The sequence below is a fragment of the Balaenoptera borealis genome, assembly GCF_965194805.1.
Source record: "Balaenoptera borealis genome assembly, chromosome: 11".
Classification (NCBI taxonomy): domain Eukaryota; kingdom Metazoa; phylum Chordata; class Mammalia; order Artiodactyla; family Balaenopteridae; genus Balaenoptera; species Balaenoptera borealis.
In genome coordinates this window covers 16,942,863-16,964,954 of record NC_138868.1, presented here as the reverse complement: position 1 = coordinate 16,964,954, position 22,092 = coordinate 16,942,863, and the positions used below count along the sequence as shown (strand labels likewise).

Below are 22,092 nucleotides of genomic sequence, written 5' to 3'. Positions count from 1 at the left end.
TCCCCAGTGATGAAAGGTGAGTTCCCTTCTGATTCTAGGCCAGAGGTTGCAAATCAACTGTCTGTGGGCTGGATGTGCCTACCAGCATATTTTAGTTGGCTCCAGCTGTGTTTTCAAATTGGGACATTTCACACCCAAATTTCTAGCTTCTCTTGGGAAAAATCTAAGACTAGGGTAACATAGACCTGAACTGCTGCATGGCAACAAGTGATTAGAGCTGAGTACCAGCTGAGCATGCTGAGTAATTAGGCCTGCACTCTCCAGATTACCACAGTCCCCACTAGTCTGACTTACTGCACTCATTTATGTTACCCACCTGGACCTTTTAGACATTTGAGTTCCTGTTCCCCTGTTCAGTAACTCCAAGTATTCAGTCTACTCAAACTGAATCATTGCTTGCTTGGTTGAGTTGAAGAATTTGAATGGCTTTGACTAAATCAATCTCTTCCATCCCTATGATTATCTGAAATCAAATCACTTGGAGTATGAGGCCCTTTGCATGCTTTTGAAAAGTCAGGGTTTTTTTCTCATAATACCACTATGTATTCATTGTACGTCACTTAGCCATAATGCTATGCCCTGCCCATGGGATAGACAATAATAATAAATGTTTGGATGGATGGACAGATGGATGAAAAAGCACAGGAGAAGCGCTTGTTTACTTTTTCTTACATGGATTTGCCTCTGGCATGTGACCTAGTACCAGTAGGGGGAGCCCTGTATTAATTTGGAAATCCGTCAGAAGAATCTCTGTTCAGCAGTCTAGTTGTATTTAATTTAGGGATTATGCTGAGAATTTATCCCCCTGACTCTGCCCCAAGAGTTCAAGTTAACAACAGTAGGAAATTTATAAACTGTAGGAAGGAGAGTATGACCCTCACCACTGCCCCCACCCAGGGCTTTTCAGAACGAAGACATTCCAAGTTAATATTTAGAGTCTTTTAATCCACTTGAAAGCAGCTATCATTAAGCTCTTAAAAATTTCCAAATTTGGGGGCACATTTAGCCCTTAGAGTCTCATAGGAATGGGCTGCTTCAGGCACAACCATAAAATGATGGGTTTGTCAAACTACATGACAACCACTCTTTCCATAGTTTTCATCTTAAAAACTGAGGGAGTAGTTGGAGATTGGTTCTAAGGTTCTTTCCAGCTCCAAGTAAAGCTAGTTTATAGGAGAAATGCCTTATAAATGGGTGAAAATGTAAAAATCTCTTTGAGAACTTTAGGAATTATTTTCTCCTACCTAAATCTGTCACTTTTGGAGAAGTCAGCTTATTTGGGGAAAACGTAAGTAATAGAAACTCTTAGCATTTTATAAAATGCTAAACTTAGAAAAACAGTATGTGGTGGTATGTGTGTTCTTTTTCTTTTTGTTTAGAGTTTATAAATTATGGCTTTAGTTTCATTATAATTAATTGGCATTCAGTTCTCTGTTCTGGAAAGTTCTTTTCTTTTTCTTTTGGTAATTATTTTAACAAAATCAAACCAGAATTTATTATAAAAGGAAAAGTTTTTTATGGCGTGGGGCTGAATTTCAGGTTAAGTAATATGGGGTGAGGGGAAATGGCAAGGAGGGCTCATAACTTCCACAAAGACCTAAACATTAATAGAGAAGAAAACCAAACAATGCTCAGAGATCTCAAAGCACTCTAAAAACTTTATCTCATTAAGCTTTTCACCCCCTGCGCAGTAAGTATTCTGTTAGCCATACAGGTGAGATTCTAAGAATTTCTAATTAAGTTGTATTTTTGGTACCACAGAGCTCAAATTATACCGTTTGTCAAAGGAAATGTGTGCTGTGTCATTCTAGTGTGACTTCAGTGGAGTTACCACCTCATTTCTCCAAAACAGGCATTGTGTAACATCGTTGTTACTTTACGTAATTCTTTTCGCTATTATACTGTGATTTTAAAAATTACTGCTAATGATTCCAATTGAAAATTTGCTTAAGGCATTTGCATCTGCTTCCTTCTAATTTGTGTGGGTTCATTTTTCAGTTGCTTGAATTCAGATCCTGTTTACTCCAAGCAGGTTTCTCTGGGGTAGAGGGCAGGGCAGAAGTGGACAAAGTGGCTATTTGTGGTGTCCTAATTATTTGTACTAATAGTTTGGATTCCTGGGGCTTTGCCCAGATTCTAGAGCAAGTTGTTACACTTCCTATTTATATATAATGGTGATACAGGTGTCAGTATTTGTTTTCTTATTTTACTAAAGTATCTTGAATTTTAATCGTTTCACTTGGGTTTTTAGTTATCTTTTTGAGCACTATACAACAGTGTTTTCTCTATACTGTTCTCTCCAAAAAATGACCAAATGCCAGAGGTTACATGATATAAAAAAAGAAAAAAAATGTATTCCTCATAAAATTGTACTTTTATTTTAATAACTATCAACGTTTAGATTATACTTACATTGTTTTGGTCAATTGTACACCTATAATATTTGAAAAAATAAATCTTAAAAAAAAATAATTTGCTTGTAAAAAGAAATTATTTGCTTGTGAAAGAATTGCGTAATTTGCATAATTTGCTTGTGTTACCAGTTTTCATACCAAACTAAAAAGTGGGAAACTCGGATTGGCTTTTGAGTATAAAATAAGGTTCCTTCTACAAACTCTTGATTACTGATGCCAGAGAAATGAAAAGAAAAAAAATTTATTCATGTTAGTTTCTTTTAGAAATGACACTGATTGTGGGTGCTCTTCTAATTACAAAAGCAATGCAAACAGTTGCCAAAAATATGAGAAATATTTCAGAATACTATGATGGATACATTTTAGTATAATGTCTTCAAGGATTTTCTAGGCCAGCCAATGCATTTTAAAAAAATTTTATTTATTTTTTTATACAGCAGGTTCTTATTAGTTATCCATTTTATACATATTAGTGTATATAGGTCAATCCCAATCTCCCAATTCATCAAGCCAATGCATTTTTGAGTCAGGTTATCTCAACTGAATGATCTAATAATACTGATTTTGATTTTGTATGAAGTAAATCAGCCTCTTATTTGTTTCCCAACCAGGATATACGTACTTGTGGCAATAAATACCAGTAAATATTTCACTCTTGAGTAGAATATGTGGTGTCCCCAAGAGAAATTGTATATTGAGCTATTGTCGGTGAAGACTCATTTATCTTTGTATATGTGTATACTCTATGGCCAGCTTGCATACAAAGTGATGTGATATCTTGGTATGAGATAACATATAGTGACGTTTCTCCCTTTGATTTTAGACATCTAGGACTTTTTTGTGGTAAGGATTGATGAAACCGTCACTAAAAAGTATATATATATAGAGGAAACATTTGTTTTTTTTCTTCTGCAAGAACTTAAAGCTCCCATTGTTGTAGAGGTACTATTACAGGACTTTTATCTACTTCTTAGGAAAGAATTAAATTCAAATTGTTTGCTGTATACTTTTGGAAACAGCCTCAACATAGGAGAAAACAAGTATAGAAGTCATGTTTACTACTATTTTTCTAATATTCTCAACCACTGAACTTACAAGTTATGGTAACCTTATTTTAGCGGTATCTTAAGAAGAACAAACATTTTCCTAGTACAGCAATTATCACCTGCAGATGGCCTAAAATAAGCATATTGAGTTAACTCCAGAAACAGCCTGTAAGCTGTGAGATGGAGTTCAGATAGATAGTGAGATTTCACAGAAACACTTGGTGTATGTTATAAATAACCAGATATCAAGATACCAATCGATGCATATAAAGTAAAATGAGAATACTAATAGCTTAATTTAAATATCCTATGTAAAACTTGATGTTAAAGAGAATTTAATTTGATGTTAACGTAGTGAAGCCTCTCTACTTATACACAGAATATTGAGTTACTTGTATACACATACCCAGATAAAGAAGGCTTGAAATTGAATTTATTATGACATGTATTCTGAGTAGAAGGAAAGATAATTTAAGTATAATTAAAGGCATTAACCAATTTTATAAAAGCTGGCAGATTTCAGGTTAACTCTTCTTAGGCTCTTCAGTGTTGCTATATTTGATAGATCCGAGAAGATGGTCTATTTTATGGCAAGGAGAAATAATGTAGAGTCAGAATTTAAGAGGAGAAACCAATGAACAATGCAAAGAATATAACTTTTTCATGAGTGGATTTCTGTTTTTGCTGATGAATCATTTGGTCATTGAGCATTCCACCAAGTGTTTCTGGCCCTTTAATAGCCAGGTACTGAAAACACTGCTTCTTCCTTTGGGTTAAGTTATTAAAACTTCTTGAGTTTTAATTCACCTGTATAAAGAATATATTTTAGTTCTCACTTCAGCAGCACATATACTAGAATTGGAACGATACAGAGAAGATCAGCATGGCCCTGTACAAGGATGACATGCAGATTTGTGAGGTGTTCCATATTTTTGATGTTAACTAAACTTATTGTGGTAATCGTTTCACAATATATACATATATCATTATGTTATATACCTTAAACTAATAAAAAGTTATATGTCAATTATATCTCAATGAAATGGGGAGAAAAAAGACTATATTTTGAAGATGTCCACACACTGATGACCATCAAGACTGATTTAATGTTTAGCATGCTGTTGATATAATTTTGTAAGTCAGATTATATCTTATGGGGTTTTATTTTGTCTCTGATCATTTCCTGTATAATCTTTGCCATTCAGAAAGGAGACATTTAATATATGACATGCGCAGTGTAAGGAAAAAACAGCTCCCAATGTGTGCATTTGTATTTCCTTAATATCCCAGCTTAAGGTGATATTTCTTATTGGACTGTATTTATGTGTACATAATATGTAATGTGTAAATGTACATCTTGGGGGAAAACCTGAGTTAAACTTTAAAACTCTGCACGACTGCTTATTAAATATTCAAATGGTACTGAGATCCCTGGTCAGAATAAAGAATCCATCAGCAGATCTTGTAGACTTCCCTGGTAGTTCTCCAGATTGATCAGTGCCTACAAATCCCATCCCTTCTCTCCTTTTGTGTAGGAAAGCTGAACAGTTAGTGGCTACCCCTGTCAACTCTACTTAGCTACTTTGCACTTAACAAGTCTCATTTCCTTACTGCAAATGCGCTTGTGCGTGCGCACATGCATACACATGCACAAGCACACACACACACACACACACACACACACCTACCCCTAGGTGAGAACATTTTTATTGTCAGTCTTCTCCTTCCTCATCCTGTTTCTAGTGATCTCCGGACTTCGGGGAACTGCATAATAGCTTCTTTTCACAAAATGCTTGGGGACCTCTTTATAATACATTAGGTAAGCATTATGGTCCCCTGATGAAATGTACTAAATAAAAAAATGTTTTCAGATACAGCTAAGAATGCATATAATCTATCCTTACAAAGAAAATCCTCCACAACTGTTACCATGCCTGATGTACATCTGCTTGTAATACTAGCATGGGAAGCTGTCCATGACGTATGATATGCACACTGCATGACGTATATAATAGGATGCACATATTTTTACTTCTTTGTATATTTCATCCATTCAACAAAAAGTTTTTTTAAATGCATTAATTCTAATAGCATATTGTAATTTCCTGCAGCTGTTTGCATTTTTGCATTCTATTCCCTTGATTAGAATTTTTTTTCTGCCTAGTGAACTCTTATTTATTCTTTCAGAACTTAACTGAACCGTAATCTGTGAAGCTCTACCTGTTTCCCCAGTCGTAACTAGTCCCTCTCCTAAGCGTTGGTGCCCTCTGTCCTTACTCCTGTTGTCCCACTCATAGCATTGTCGTGTAATGATTTATTTATATAAATATCTGTTCTCCTGCTCAGTCGTGAGCTCCCATCACCCAACCCTGATTCAAGTAACTAACATGTCTTCTACTGAATGGAAGAATGCCTGTTTATTACTTCGCATTGCTCCAGGCCATGAGTTGATATGCATAGAGCATTTTGAGAGCTCTTTTATTTCCTGTGTCTGATAAAGTAACATCAAATGTATTTTGTGATTCCAGTTCTTTAATTCTTATCCATATGCTTATTGAGATTTTCTTTAAAAAAAAAGCTTTATCGAGGGATAGTTTATATACTCTATAAAATTCATCCATTTTAAGCGTATAGTTGAATGGTTTTTAGTAAATTTACACAATCTTGAAATCATCATGGCACTGTAATTTTAGAACAGTTCTTTTACCCTAAGAAGCTCCCAATTGAGGCACTTTAAAATATTGCTGGAACTGTCCAGAAATTTCTGTGTGGTGAGTTGAATTGGATGACCTCAAAATGTGTCACTGTTTTTGGCTCTCAACTGTGTTGGGCACAACATAGTTAAGGGAGGCCTAGATACTTAGTGGTGCTGTGTCCTGAAAGAAGAGTGCACGCTGGCAATAAAGGACATAATTCTCTTTCAGGGGCTTACTCCGTGGTGCGCTCTGTGCTAGGTCCGTTATGTACATCACCTTATATGAAATTCAGAATATAATAAGCTGTGATGTAGATGCCTTCTTCATTTAATACATAAAGGTTAAGAGGACTTCAGAGGAGGATAAGAAACAAACTCGAGGTCACATGGCTAGGAGTGGAAGGGCTAGGATTAGCTCTTTGGCCTGAGTACATACCACATTGCCTTAAACATTCAGCAGCTATTGCTACATGTGGAGCGATTCCTATACTCCTGTAAAAACATAAATCTTAGGAAACATGTAAGCCGATTTGAAGAGTTGTTATTTAATCTGAAAAGAGAAGAGCTGACTGCGTTGAAAGGATAAACTTTGAACTCAGCCTTTTCAGCTTTTTCTTTGACTTGGTTCCATACAGTTTTTTTGGGGGGTGGGGTTTTTTTTTATTTTTTATTTTTGGCTGCGTTCGGTCTTCGTTGCTGTGCGCAGGCTTTCTCTAGTTGCGGTGCCAGGCTTCTCATTGTGGTGGCTTCTCTTGTTGCGGAGCACGGGCTCTAGGCGCGCGGGCTTCAGTAGTTGTGGCTCGTGGGCTCAGTAGTTGTGGCGCACAGGCTTAGTTGCTCCACGGCATGCGGGATCTTCCCGGACCAGGGCTTGAACCTGTGTCCCCTGAATTGGCAGGTGGATTCTTAACCACTGTGCCACCAGGGAAGCCCAGTTCCATACCGTTTGGTCTGAGGCTGAGCGGGCACATTCTGACTTGAGTCAAGCAGACCTAGAAGAGGGAAGAAATAGGGTCGTGTTTTAACAAACTATAAAATATTGAAGCCATTTGGGCTGTCACCATAATTTCTGATTGAGTTTGCTTTGGGGATTGTTTCTCTGTTAAGTCATAAAATGTTAACACTGGTTGGTCTTTAACAATTCACAAGGTCAGTTATGTCAGTTAGAATATTGGTTTGGCTGCTGTAGCAGAGGTTTAGTAATGGCTTAAATAAAATAGAAATTTATTTCTCTGTCAGATAAAAGGCTAGGTGGGTAAGCAATGTTTGGCATAAGAGCTCCACAATCATTAGAGATCCTGCCTCTTTTTATCTCACTGTTCTGCCACCATTAGCACATGGTTTCACCTTGGGGTCTAGGATGGCTGCTTTAGCTCCTTCCGTCACATCTACTTTCTAGCCATCAAGAGGAGGAACAGGCACAGAGGAGGACATGTATTTTTTTCCTCCTTTAAGGGCATGACCAAGAAATTGCATGTGTTACTTGTCATCTTATCAGATAGAACATAGTTATAGGGCCACATGCACTGTGAGAGAGAATGCAGAAAGTACAGTTTTTATGGCCGGCATATCCAACTGAAAATTCAGTTGTTATATTAAGGAAAGAATGAATGTTGAGGGACAGTTGGCATTCTTTGCCCCATCCTTCTATGAAGATGAGTTTAATATGAGAAGCATAGAGGGACTTCCCTGGCGGTCCAATGCTTAAGACTTCACGATTCCACTGCAGGGGGCACGGGTTCCATCCCTGGTTGGGGACCTAAGATCCCGCGTGCAGTGTGGCGCAGGCAAAAACAAACAAAAAAACCCCCAAAAACGCAAGCGCAGACTTATATGTAAGAAGGAGGGAGATAGGGGATGCTTCAGGCCAAACTCTTTCTTACGGTCTCTCCTTTTTTCATCTGGAAGATTTGACCAAATCTAGATACTTCTGTGGAAATGATTCCCCTAGGCTTTGAAGACACCACTTTGTCTGTTTAGAAGTTGGCAGTGTGTTAGTCTACCTTTTATGATGCAGTGTCAGTTTGAATTCGTGTTCTTCCTGGAGAAATGTATGCAACGGCCCCAAGGTTGATATCTGGGTTGGGAGTACTCCAGAGCAGATTCTACGTTGGTAAAGTCTGGATGCGTTTTCTTTCTTCAAAATGTTTCTAGGAAAACATTCTCTGCTCGTCAGAATGCTGTTTTAATTAAGACATTATTCAAGATAGAAAGCTTAAAATTCCTATGGTTGGCATGCATGCAAACTTTTCTGTAACAAAACAGCATTTGTTTCTTAGAGAACTGATGATATTCAGGAGTCCAGAGTTCATACTCCAACCTCAGTACTTAACTATGACGTGACCTTGACTAAGCCAGTGGATGTCTTAACTTTTCTTAGTTAATAGTATCTTACAACAGAGTTTAGAAGTACTTTCTCTCGTCATAGTATATGTATTTAGTCAACAACTATGAAGTCCTTTAAAAATGTGGGTGTCCATGGAATTTTCTGGCGGTCCAGTGGTTAAGACTCCGCGCTTCCACTGCAGGGGGTGTGGGTTCGATCCCTGGTCCAGGAGCTAAGATCCTGCCTGCCGTGCAGTGCGGCCAAAAATAAAAATAAAAAAATTAAAATGCTGGTGTCCTTTTTTTCATTGTTGGTTATTTGAGATGACAGATAACTTTAACTTTCTTTAAGGATGCGTTTTACTCACAGTTAGCTTGAGCAACAAGAGAAATAAATGTGAAGATAGACCTAATACTTGCCAACATGTCACTTTATGGCATTCTTCTAAAGGCTTTTTTGATAGGAAAAGGTTATTTGATCTCTTGAGATTAAAAAGCTTAAGTAAGTTTGGTAGGCAGGATATTTCTTGTGATAACATATGTCCTTTTCTGAGAATGTATTTTGGGAGACATAGATTTCACCATAAAGCCTTAATTATTTGAAGATCTGCATGTCAGTATTACATTTCAGGCAAGACTAATTTTAGCCAAGTTCACTGAGAGTATTTACAGTATTATCTCCAGTAATTTCATCTGATTCCTTTTTAGCACGCTTGCCACAGGCAAATTGTACAGAGTATATCAAATAACTGCTGTCTGTAGAAGTGGCGAGTGGTTTCGTGATTCCCTCCCTGTTTGTGTGGGTGAGTTCTCTCCACTCTCTCTGTAGCCTGCATCCTCACTGATGTTTTCTTTTTCTCTTTTGCAGATGACATGGTTGGTACTGCCTGGCATGGTAGAAAGGTGAGTCATAAGCTCACACACAAACACTAGAGCAACAGAGCTCATGATTATTTATAGGGAGAATCCTTACTTTGAAAAATTCATTAAAGTGACTAATGAACCTCTCCTCCATGTCTTAGTGACAGAGTAATGTGCCAGGCGAGTCACACGGTCAAGCATGAGTCATCTGGTGGTGGAGGCCTTTTCCACTCGATTCCCTTTTTATTTCCCTCTCCAGGGTTGTGTGGTTCCTTTACATCAGGATTAAAAAATCTGCTTGAGTCACCATCACTAACTCAATTGCCTGCTGTTCTGAGGGGGCGGATGGAGTTGCTAGGATATTCCCGGGAATGCCTTCCTAAAGCTTTATGCTCTCACAGCCCAAATCAGTGGACTTTCATGCAGCGAGACCCCATCCATCCTCTGGTGTTTTTTGTTCTTACTAGGAGAATGGATGTATGAGGGACTTGGGCATGTTAGAAAGTGATTATGAGATGTCAGCCCCCACCCTTGCCCTTGGAGGAACAGGCTGTGTCCTCTAGCCCCAGCTGTGTTCCAGTTTGAATGGGGTCCACTAGGATATGCTAGATGTCTTCATTTTTATTGAGAAATGTGTTGCTAAGTCCTTACATTTGAAATAGCGTGAAGTGTCAGATGGTAATTAAGCTCTTTTCCTCCCTTAGAGAAGCCTGAGTGATGGCTAAGCTTTCCAAGAAAACCTGTTGCAAAGAGCTGGGCTTGCTTGGTCATATGCTAAATTTAGGGCTTCACAGTCATCCTTCCTCTGCAAAATAGCTTTGAGTTTGGAAGAGATCCAAAGGAGTCACAGCTTTGCAAAGGGGAGACCCAGGGACCCTACTTCTGTGAAGAAGCCTCCATGACCAGCTTTAGGCAGGGTTTACAGCTCGTGTTTATTGATTCCATGTTATGTGCCAGGTGTTGGATGAGAACTTGATATATGTTTGCTCATTTAACTTCGATAGCCTCCCACCATCATGCAAATAAGGACACTGAAGTTAGGAATCCATTTTGTTTTGCAGCTACTTTGTAGCAAGGCTCTTTCTTTGTAATGCATTTTACATGTGGTTTTGTATATTTTAATTGCTTTATTTTAGTAAAATTCCCCTTAAAACCTTTAAACTACTTATTGATGGCTACAGTGGGAGTGTGCCCCTGATGGTCAGGTATGGAAGTGATGGTGGTCAAACCAGACCAGAATCCTAGAAGATTACAGAGAATTAGGGCAGACAGAGTAGAACTCAAGAGGGATGAAGTTTGGGTCATCAACTTAATTCTAGTTTGGATATCTGCAAGTGACACAGTATTAATTCAGGATAGTACATTCCATCCGTTAAAGAAGAAATTTATATACCACAGAGGTACTGTAAAAGGAATTTTTAAGTGTGTTGGTAAAAATCATATCAAAAGAGATATTGGTTATGACCAGGAAGAATTAGATTCAAAGAGTCAGAGAATTTCAGTACTTTAATTGAGACCAACCCCCCCTCATTTGACATAAAAAGTGAGATCCAAAGAAACTGAGTGCCATGAGGCTAAGTAATCAGTTAGTAAATGATACAGACACAAGGTGCTCACACCTCTCTCTGTAGACCTAGCAGCCACGATCACAGTTGTAGCTGGAGCCTTAGATAAAGACAAAGAATGCAAAGGAAAGGATCCGTCTGTTTCAACAGGCATTCACTGAGTAAAGTTTATCATACAGAAGATGAATTGGATCCTTACCTGTAAGAAATCAAATTGATTTTACACGGGGGTTGCGAAATGATCTGGTAGAAAGCCATCATAGGCTAGGTATTGAAACTGATGTCACAGGGTTGATTGTGGCACCTGCTAAGAACTAGTCAGAAATGTAAGTGGGTTTTATGAATCGGTACTTTTGGATAGGAGAAGGAACAGCTATGTCTGCTTGAGTTAAAGGAGTTACTCGTTATATTAGTCAAGGCAGGCTAACTGCTATAACAGACCACCCCAGAATCTCAGTGGCTTAACACTCTAAAGGTTGATTTTCCCCTCACGTCACAGTCTGGTGTGGATCAGCGATCGGGGCTCTGCTCTACCCAGTCATCCAGGGATCTCAGGCTCCTTCCATCTGGGGTGAGGGGGTCCACTCTTCTCTTGGGCCTTGCGATTCTCTGCAGAAACATCTGCATCCAGCCAGCAGATGCGAGAAGAGAGGGGAAGGATGATTTTATGGGTGGTTTCATGGGCCAGGTCTAAAAGTGGTGTCCCTCACTTCTGCCCTCATCCCATTGTCTAGAACTCAGTCACAGGCTACAGCTAACTGCAAGGGAGGCCAGAAATGTTGTTAGCTGTGTGCCCAAGAAGAAAGAAAGACTCCGAGTTCACAGATCACCTGAAAGCATTCTTACTTACGTATTACAAGTGATTTGTTTATAGCCTACCCTTTTTACCATCCCCAAATGGCATAACTATGGTTGGTTACCGTACGTAGGTTTCGTATCTCCATTGAGGAACAGCAGGGTTCTTTGTTGTTGTGGGTTTTTCCCCTTTCACTGATTCTACTTCTGATGTATGCGATTTTCCAAACTCTCTAGAACTATAGCCTAGGGCCAGCTGACTATCACTAAACAAGTCCCTATAATCAAACTAAGGTATTATTATCATACAAGTAGAAAGTGCATAATTACGTTATAGAGGAAACTTGCTCTTTCCACTTCCCTGGAATTATAAACATTTTGTACAGCTGGAGCCAGGAGGTGGTTGCCATAACAACCATGGAAAAGCTAAAAATAGCCCCTTTCATACTGTATTGCTTAAGGTGGAATTATGACATGTTATGGTGTTTTAGGGCAGGCAGTTCTCTTTCATGTGGGAAATGTTTGCAAACTTTCTTCCACAAAGCAATGTTTGTATAATGTATTTGGATCGCTGGTTCTAATTATATATCTGACCTCCGTGATCCAGGATTCTTTTCTGACATGGAACCCTGTTTTGATACGTTTCTCAGTCTTTTTGAGAATCTGTTAGAGAACTGTCTGTACCAATTTCTGTGTTATGTTTAAGCTTAAAAAAAAAAAAAAAAAAGTAATGACCCTCCAAGAGCACACTTATATGCTCCCTGATAAGAAGTGAAAATATGAAGAATTGGGATGTAGTCTTTTTTGCACAATCTCCCTTGTCTGCAGTCACACTCTGTATCAAGTAAGCGGTCCACATTAGGACTGACCCTGTGTTCCGTTGCTTCACAGCAGCATTTACGCCTCCCCATCTTCCCCCCCTCACCTGCAGCGTGGAGCAGTGATGAGAGGGTCCCAAGGAAGGCAGAAATCAGTGACTTATTTCATGGGAGACCTGTTACTTCCTCTATGACAATAGTATTTTTGTAAGAGCTGTGCACAAGGATACTACAACAGTCTGATAGAATAGTGGGGCATGCAAGGAAGAAAAGAGGCTTGGGAATTTTTTTTATCCAAGTGATCATTAAGGAGAGTTTTCTAATTGGGGATTTCACAGGACGGAGGAACGTCTAGAAAGCATAGCTATAGGAGGCTATAAATACAAGGTACTGAATTTTATAGGGTTTGGTGTGTTTAATGTCTGGCTTGTGGGAGGGCTAGTCATTGAAGAGAATAATTTTGGATGAAAAGGTGCTTCCTTATCTGCAGTGGTGTTTTCTGCTTTGTATTTTGCAGTATTTTAATTCTAGTAGATCCTCAGTAACTCACACTACTGAGACACCATCGTGTGGCTGTTAGCAAGTAAGCAACCTGATGAATTAAGAATGTTGTATCACAGAAAATATTACTTGACTTGTTTATTTGGATATATGTCATAACAAACTAGAAATGTGCTGAAATATGAGCATCGTGAGTCTTCATTATGGAACTTCAGCAAATATTCTCAATGTACCTTCCAGTCTTAGAATTGTTCCCCAAGTCCCCAGAAAATGAGAGATTAACCAGGGTTTGGTTTTATGTTTGTTTCTGTGTGCAATTAAGCACAGCCCATTTTGTCCTTCTGCTTCATATAACAGAGTTGTCATGAGTCTGGCTGTGCCATGGAAACTGGTTTGACGTCACTAATTCTGCTTAGATGGGGGATTAGCGCTAGACAAAGTAGTTGATTTTAAAGGCGAGTCCTTTGTGCCTCGTGGTCCCAAATGTTCATCTCCATCTCAACGTAAAGAATAGATAGTGTATACAGTACAAGGATTGAGACAGCTCTACAAGTGTGTTATTTGTGATTTCAGACAAAACTAAGTCGAATATCATTATCCTTGGAGAGAGAGAGAGAGACTTGTATGCTGTTGTGTGTGGGGGGAAGGTTTTTTGTGAGACAAACCTTCTTCGTAGCACAGTGTTTTTGTGGAAGGGGTGTTTTCTCTACTGTCATTTTGATCCAGTGATAAATGCTATCCTTTTAGTGTTTACTTAGATCTAGTGCATTCTCGCTTTATACTTTGTTGGTGTTGGATTTGCTTTCATGCATTTTAGAGTGCAAATATGGTGTTTTGAATAAAGTACCTTCCAATTCTGACTTTTCACTAACTCAAACTAACTCTACCCCCTAGAAATTTTAAATTAGGGTAGAATATTTGAGAAACAAAAATCTCACTTGCCTCAAGGAGTAAACAAAGCACATGCCTGCATAATTGTGGCATATTTGACTATTGGTCTGTATTAATTTTGCAACCAGGAATGAGGTTTTTATTATCTTTAAATAAATTTTCCTGTATTGAAATCATTGCTTTGGTGAGTGAAGTTTTAGGAATCAGTTTTGGTGAGGTCAAGATTTAATTTTTAAATTGTTTTTGATAACATTTAAACTTTAATTTTGGAAGACTTTTAAATTGTATTTCATTTCTGTGGAAGGAAATAAAGAATGTAAGATTTTTGTTCAAGGGCACATGCAGCCACCTCAGCCAATTTGAGTATCATCCAGCCCATAATCCCGCTGATAAAACCAGCAGTGATAGGTTACAGTGAAAAACAGCATCTTCTACAACTACTTCAAATTGGCTTTTCTTCACTTGCTGTGAATGAGTGAGGACATAGCAATTCCTGGTTACATGAGAAAACATTAAAATAAAGCACTGCCTAAACCTACAAGGGTGCTTGGGGCTCAGGATGGGGTGCAACTTGTCAGGATTTGGGGTTACTTCTCAGAAAGCATATTGTATTGCAGAAGATACAATAGCTTTCTTAGCTTCTACTTGATTGGGATCTGCCCTTAGCTTAAAGGTGACACATTCCAGTATATCATAAATATATTTCACTTTCTCTTTCTCTTTTTTAATAGATTTATTGAGAATATATTTCACATATCATAAAATCCACTCATTTAAAGCATATAATTTGATGGTTTCTAGTATATCCACAGAGTATATCACCACCATGATCTAATTTGAGAACATTTTTAACACCCTATAAAAGATAAAGATATTTTACGGGACTTCCCTGGTGGCGCAGTGGTTAAGAATCCGCCTGTCAATGCAGGGGACATGGGTTCGAGCCCTGGTCCGGGAAGATCCCACATGCCTCAGAGCAGCTAAGCCCGTGCGCGACAACTGTTGAGCCTGTGCGCCTGTAGCCTGCGAGCCACAACTACTGAAGCCCGTGGGCCTAGAGCCCGTGCTCTGCAACAAGAGAAGCCACCACAATGAGAAGCCCACGCACCACAACGAAGAGTAGCCCCCGCTCACCGCAATTAGAGAAAGCCCGTGCACAGCAAGGAAGACCCAACACAGCCAAAATTAATTAATTAATTTTAAAAAAAAAGATATTTTAAACATCATAAATTAATACCGTATTAAAAGTCCCAGTAACCAAAGTGGTTTTTAACCCATTTCGGTCAAAGGAATGTCTCACAAATACAGATAAAATGAAATTACTAGATACTCATTGCTAATTCACCAGTTTTTATCTTAGAGTAATTGGGTTCTAACTCCTGATAGGCATTCTTACTCTCTTAACATTTAAAAAGAAAAGCCTTTTCTGTCTGTGTGAGAGATGCAAGCAAAAACTACAAGAATGGTATAATTAATACATTGACTAAATATTTCCAACTTTCTTCAAAACCGTAATATAACAATTTAAAATTTGAGATTTGATTTCTGTGTCCAACGTGTTAATGGATTTCGCCGCTTAGGAAAGTGTATATAACTATTACTAATAAGGACTTCAGTTCAAAAACAGAAACAAAAAACAACAGCTCGTTTTCAGTGACTCATTAAGCGGAGGGTCCAGACTTCCATTTGATGGTTGAAGTGGCATCTCGCCTAGAGGCTGGCAGATGGACCAGGTGACCTTTGGGGATTATTTCTTTTCAGAGTTTTGTCTAAAATAACTTAGATGCCATTTAATCATGTTTCTTTTATTATTTTGTTTAAGAGGAGTCTGTATCGTCCTTTTAAAAAAATATTTAAAAATTAGGCCTTAGGAAGTAAATTCAGCTCAAGAATAATGAGAAACTAAGCTGAAGGAAAGGAACCTGATCTAGAAGGCAGGAGGCAGGTGGGGCAGATTGCAGTAGCTGAACAAGGGGACCAACTCCCCTGAGAAGAATGGATTTGAGGGGGAAACGTTGGCTGTTAATTCTGTCTAAAATTCCTAAAACCCTAACTTCACACTTTACCCAAGCCATATACGGCTGCTGACAACTTGTGTGTTTTTACAGCATTGCCTTCCTCAAACTAATTTTCATTTATTTGTAGAATGAGTAATTCCTGGTAACTCTCTGACTTTGAACTTTCATTAGTCGCTAAAAGTTACAGTAGAAATTGAGCTTTGCCTCTTGGCAAAAGAATATGGTTTGATGAACTATAGAGTCGCATATTTTAGAGTCAACTCTGCATTTAGTGCCTGAGAGCAGGACATAACCATTCATTCATGTAAGTACCTGTTACATGCTCAGGACCATGCAGAGTATTTCTAGGAAAAGTGTAAGATAAGGGCTCTGAGGTCTAGAAGCTTATGGTTTTTTTGAGGGAGAAGAATGTTTATACTCATAGAATGATTAAATATGACAGCATGATAGTATGTGGTGATATGCCAAATTAAAGGCATACAAGGAGTACTCTTAAGAGTAAGAATTCTTGTTGCTATGGCCAGAGAAGACCTCAGAGAATAGAAATCAACTCGAGGAGACTGAAGATCTAATCCGGTCATGCCCCTGATTACTAAGACTGAGAAATGAGCTAATTGCAAAGAAGAGCTATTTTTAGTTGATTGAGTTATGCCTCGCTCACTGACCAAGCATGTCACGTGCTGATGAAAGGCAAGGAGAGATGTGTGTTAGAAGAACAGCCAGGTTATTATGTTTCAAATAATTAGATATCTAGATCTGTAATTTATAAACAATTGTATATATGATTTCATTCTGTTTACTTGCATCTTCCTTTTTAGATCTAAAGGGGCAATTCTGAACATCTCCTCTGCCAGTGGCATGTACCCAGTTCCACTGTTGACCATGTACTCTGCAACCAAGGTGAACAATTTTTTAGTAAATTGTGTCAGAATAAGAATAACGAATACTTTTCAGTCTGAGAAATGGGCATGGAACTTTCTTGAAGTTCTAGCCTTAGCAGTTTTCAAATGGACTGAGAAGAAAAGGAAAATAGCCAACACTAGTTTCAGAGGAGCCAGAGCTGGAGATATACTGACTGGTATTAACTTTACAAATGAGGCACCAAGATCTCAGATCCGCAGATGCTTTTTTTCTCCCAATAGTTTACTGGTTTTAAAATTGGTATTTGTACTTCCCAACAGAGAGGTGGTCTGGACCAGTTAGCTCAGCTGATCAGAACATAACATAAATGAGTCTAAGAATGGGAATTTGATTCATGAATGACTCAGCACACAGCTTAAGTGCCAGGTCCGCAGAGCTTAGAAGGATCGCAGCTAGTCAGCACATAGATACACATAGTATGCACAAGATAGATGGGGAGAGTGTGAGTTTTTGCCACATTATTCAGAGTTCACAGATATTTACTGCCACTTCTGGAGTGAGACAAGACTTTTCCAGAACTCTCTGTAAGATGCCATAATTTTAGACCACATCACCATTCACCTCTTCACGTTACTACTAGGACAGTAGTTTAGAACGCATTTGGTACTGCCTGCAGGTCAATAGCATCGTTTTCAAATACATTGTTGAAGCATAGGATACATCTCTGAAATAAAAATGACCATTGGGACGCTGAAATTAAACAAGCTTTTAGGGGAAAATGAACAAAATAAAATGCAGAATAAGAACTTGCAATATGACAGGAAAGGAAAAGAGCAAAACACCTGCCCTCTTTTTCACTTGGCTCTTTGTCCCCTGGAAAAACTTAAAGTGACTACGTACTGTATTTTGAAAAAGCTTGGCTCCGCCCCCCCAGCCCTGCAATCTTGCTTGCTTTCTATATATCTGAAACATGCAGTAGGCATGTTTAAAATGAACACCATGTTTCTTGAAGGTGAACTTCAACTTCTTCTTGCCTGTTCTGCTCCACGGAAAGACTGTCACAAATTAGGACCCTAGTGGAGTCATCATTGATACTTTGCATCTCAAGCCTGAGGTTGAGTCCACCTTTGTAAAAAATGGCACATTATATTTTACAAATAGATTTAAAGTTGTTCTATTGGAAGAAGATGGGCTGTCACGTTCACCTCTACACTTCTTGGATCTTGCCATCCCAAAGGACCAAGAGGACGCTTGCTCTTTTCTTCTCTTTACTGACAACAAAATCCCCGTAGAACAGACTTGAACAGAATTCATACTGTGTTTCTGTTTGAATGGCAAGTGGGGAGGAGGAACGCATCCTTTGTTATATAATAAGACGTTTCTTCTCGGAAAGTCATTTTCCAAAAAAAGAAAAGATAAGAAGAGCCTTTTCCAGTTAAATCAGAATTTGGTCTGGATATTATATTTGGTAAGAGAATACTTAATTTAGTGGCAGATAAAGAAAACTTGAGGTTTTGAAGGTTTTTTTTTTTTAAGGTCTCTTCTGCATTTGAAATGAAAAGAATGATTAGAAACTATAGTGTTAAATGGTTAGTTGATTATTTTTGTTTCCATGGCTACAGATCAGGCAGATTGATGTAATATGTGTGTTTGTGTTCTCACTCCCACCCCCTCCCAGGCTTTTGTAGATTTCTTCTCTAGGTGCCTCCATGAGGAATATAAGAGCAAGGGCATCTTTGTGCAGGTGAGTAGAGTTTGTTTCAGTTAAGTATCCCTGTTTTTGTGTGGTTTCCACAGCAACTGTTGCTGTCTTGGCAACGAAAGAAAATCACATTCCTAAGTAAGTGAATGTGACGTTAGCACACCATTAAAGACATGGTTTCTTTTCCTTTATGCACTTAAGTCTAGATTTTAAACAATTATTTCCTAGAATTTTTAAGTGGTAATGCCTAAAGTAGAACTATGCAGCATAAACAGTTGGTGCATAATAATTGTAAGTTCTTATGATCTTATTTTGAGAGAATTAGACTGTCAATATCTCTCAGCTGCCAGGTATGCAAGGAGTGCCATGGCTATTCCAAAGCCTCTGTATAATAATCACAAGAGAGGAGAGAGCTGAATAAAACTGAGTTTTACTAGAGAGAGGATGACTGCATACAACAGGATGATATAGGTGTGGTAGTGATCTTTTACTTTTTTTTAATTGTGGTAAAATATACATAACCGAAAACACCATTTAAATCACTTTTAAGTATGCAGTTCAGTGGCATTAAGTACATTGACATTGTTATGCACCCATTACTACCTTACATCTCCAGGACTTTTTTCATCCTCCAAAACTGAAACTCTGTATTCATTAAACAATAACTTTCCATTTCCCCTCCCCCCAGCCCCTGACAACCACCATTCTACTTTCTGTCTCTGAATTTGACCTCACTAGGTACTTCATGTGAGTGGAATCCTACAGTATTTGTCTTTTTGTGACTGGCTTATTTCACTTAGCATAATGTCTTCAGTCTTCACACATGTTATAGGATGTGTCAGAATTTCCTTCATAATTCCATTGTGTGTATATACCACATTGTGTTTATACATTCATCTGTCCATGGACATTTGGGAGGTTTCCACCACTTGACTGCTGTGAATAATGCTGCTATGAACATGGGTGTACACCTATCTTTTTGAGACCCTGCTTTCAATTCTTTTGGATATGTACCCAGAAATGGAATTGCTGGATCATATGATAATTCTTTTTGTTTGTTTTGAAGAATCGCCTTACTGTTTTCCATAGTAGCTGCCCTATTTTACGTTCCTACCAGCAATGCATAAGGGTTCCAGTTTCTTCGCATCCTCGGCAATACTCGTTATCTTCTTTTTGTTTGTTTGTGTTTAATAGTAGCCATCGTTATGAGTGTGAAGTGGTATCACATTGTGGTTTTGATTTGGATTTGCATTTCCTCAATGATCAGTGCAGTTGAGCATCTTTTCAAGTGTTTACTGGCCATTTGGCTATCTTCTTTGGAGAAATGTCTATTGAAGTTCTTTGCCCATTTTTTCATTGGGTTGCTTGCTTTTAATTTTTGAATTGTAGGAGTTCTTGATATAGTCTGGATATTAACCCTTTATTAGGTGTATGATTTGTAAACATGTTCTCCCTCTCTGTGGGTTACCTTTTCACTCTATGGATAGTGTCCTTTGATGCCCAAAAGTTTTAAATTTTGATGTAGTCCAATTTGTCTATTTTTTGTTGTTGTTGCCTGTGCTTTTGGTGTCATATCCAAGAAGTCATTGCCAAATCAAATGTCATGAGGGTTTTTCCCTATTTTTTAAAAAATTTTATTGACGTATAGTTGATTTTCCCCCCTATGTTTTCTTTCAAGAGTTTTATAGTTTTAGCTCTTACATTTAGGCCTTTGATCCATTTTGACTTAATTTTTATAGAGACCTTTGATTTTATTACGTAGCTAACAGATACAATGCTGTGAAACTACAGTACAAAATACAAGAGGAAGCAAATGTAGAGGTTTTTATGGGTGTCAGTCTCAAATCAGCTATTGCTCAACACAAAGAAATAATGGTTCACAGTATTTCCATGGTTAGGCACATTTTTAACAATGTCTTGGGAGAGGTTGCAATTCTTACCCCTTTCCTGCTCCTGTCCACGACCTGCCCCCACCTCTTCACACATCCAGTGTTCATTATTTAATTCTGTGAGCCTAGTATTTTCCTTTTTGCACCCTGAAGCCTCAAATGATCAATCATAATAATAATAGGTAATATTTGAGGGGATACTTTTGAGGAACAATGCTAAGCACTTCATATGTATCCATGTATTTCATTGCATCTCATAATCTTATAAGATGCTGTTGATCATCATCATCTTTAAATTTATGGAAAAGTTGGGGTTCAGAGAGGTTAAGCCACTTGCTCATGTTGAACTGGACTCAAGTCCAGGTCTGTTTGGTACCAAAGCCTTTGTTCTTAACCACTGGGCTACTTGCTCCAGGCCTTCAGGACAGCACTGAAGACTTAATTGGATCCATCTGCTCAGGCAGCCACGAACCAGAAGGTGCTGGGCTGCTTAGTTCCACTTCCTCCCTTATATCTTTAGGGTAAATGTTTCCTCGTCTTCCAGGGTCAGTTGAGAGCCTGCTTCCCCCTCAATCCTTACCTGAGGTCTCCCCCAAGGAATCCTTCGATGTCATAGCCCTTTGGTGTCATTCCGATTTGCAGCTCCGCATAAATACAGGGTACCCTGGAGAGGACAGGGTTTTCGAGAATCTTGAATTTTATACGGAGCTACCATATGCCCCCTTTTCCCCCTTCCTTGACACCAGTCACTTTAATGCTAATAGTTTGAAACTGCTACGTAGAATGTGTTATATTTTGGTAACAGGAAATCAATAAAGCACTCAGGGGAGGTCAGGCATCATGTGCCACACAATGTGGTGCCATTTTCTCATTCTGATGAATCTATTATATTCACGCTATTAACTTAACAATTTTTAAACACTACTGAGAGCAAGCAGGAATCTTAAAGGTCCATTGGTGGGTGACCTAGAGTCAGTGTGACCAGAAGCTGCAAGTGTTTCAGTGACAAAGGGAGTCTTAGGCCTTGTGAGCATAGATGAGCAATTTCTAAAATTCCGTGAACAGACAGGACTGTTTCGTCTCTCACTTTCAGGTCTGGTTTCCCTCAAAGATCTTTTCTGCATATGGTCTGCCTATTGATCTGCTGTGACTAACAGCTACTACAAAAGCACATTAGCATTTGTTTTCTGAAATATTTTACTTTGACAAATTTTTATTTTTTCCTAATAATGAATTACAAATGATGTAATTTCATTCATCATTCTCTTCCTTCATAGGAATTCATTCATGGTTTAAACTTAGAATGAGTTTGGTGAAAAAACAAAAACTGAAATGTTTGTGAGGAAAAGTACAGTTGTCATTTCTGTGTGAACACATCAGAACTCTGAAGTAGAAGAGAATCTCATATTAATTCTGACCAAAGGGATTAAAAAAAAAAATCTGGTCCAAATGAAGCTCAGTTTAAAAATTATTGGTTTTTCTCTGGTGGTATGTTGTGTCTGCACGTTTTTTTGGACTAGGAGTATTTATCAGCTGGTTTTCCCTTCCACTCCATCCCACATACTGTTTCCCGGGTGATCTTATTAAAAACAAGTCAGATGACGTTGCTTTCCTTCAGTGTCCTCCAGTGGCCACCCGTCATGTTGAGGATTGAATTCAGACCCCACGAGGCCATTGCCTCTTGCCATGCCATCACGCCACCCTACGTTCC

At 38.5% G+C, this 22,092-nt stretch overlaps 1 protein-coding gene and 1 long non-coding RNA gene across 2 annotated transcripts in view; one reads left to right on the top strand and one right to left on the bottom strand.

Annotated features, from left to right (window-relative positions):
• The window catches only part of HSD17B12 (hydroxysteroid 17-beta dehydrogenase 12), a 177,529-nt gene that overhangs the window by 140,334 nt on the left and 15,103 nt on the right, over positions 1-22,092 (top strand). The window contains exons 7-9 of the mRNA XM_082343843.1: positions 9,349-9,383; positions 16,748-16,829; positions 18,469-18,534. Of these exons, the coding sequence (XP_082199969.1) occupies positions 9,349-9,383; positions 16,748-16,829; positions 18,469-18,534 (183 nt within the window). The remainder of the gene's footprint in view (positions 1-9,348; positions 9,384-16,747; positions 16,830-18,468; positions 18,535-22,092) is intronic.
• Positions 2,835-22,092, bottom strand: part of LOC309606604 — a 41,944-nt gene continuing 22,686 nt past the window's right edge. Inside the window, exon 2 of the long non-coding RNA XR_014231984.1 lies at positions 2,835-7,147. This is a non-coding gene — a long non-coding RNA (uncharacterized lncRNA). The remainder of the gene's footprint in view (positions 7,148-22,092) is intronic.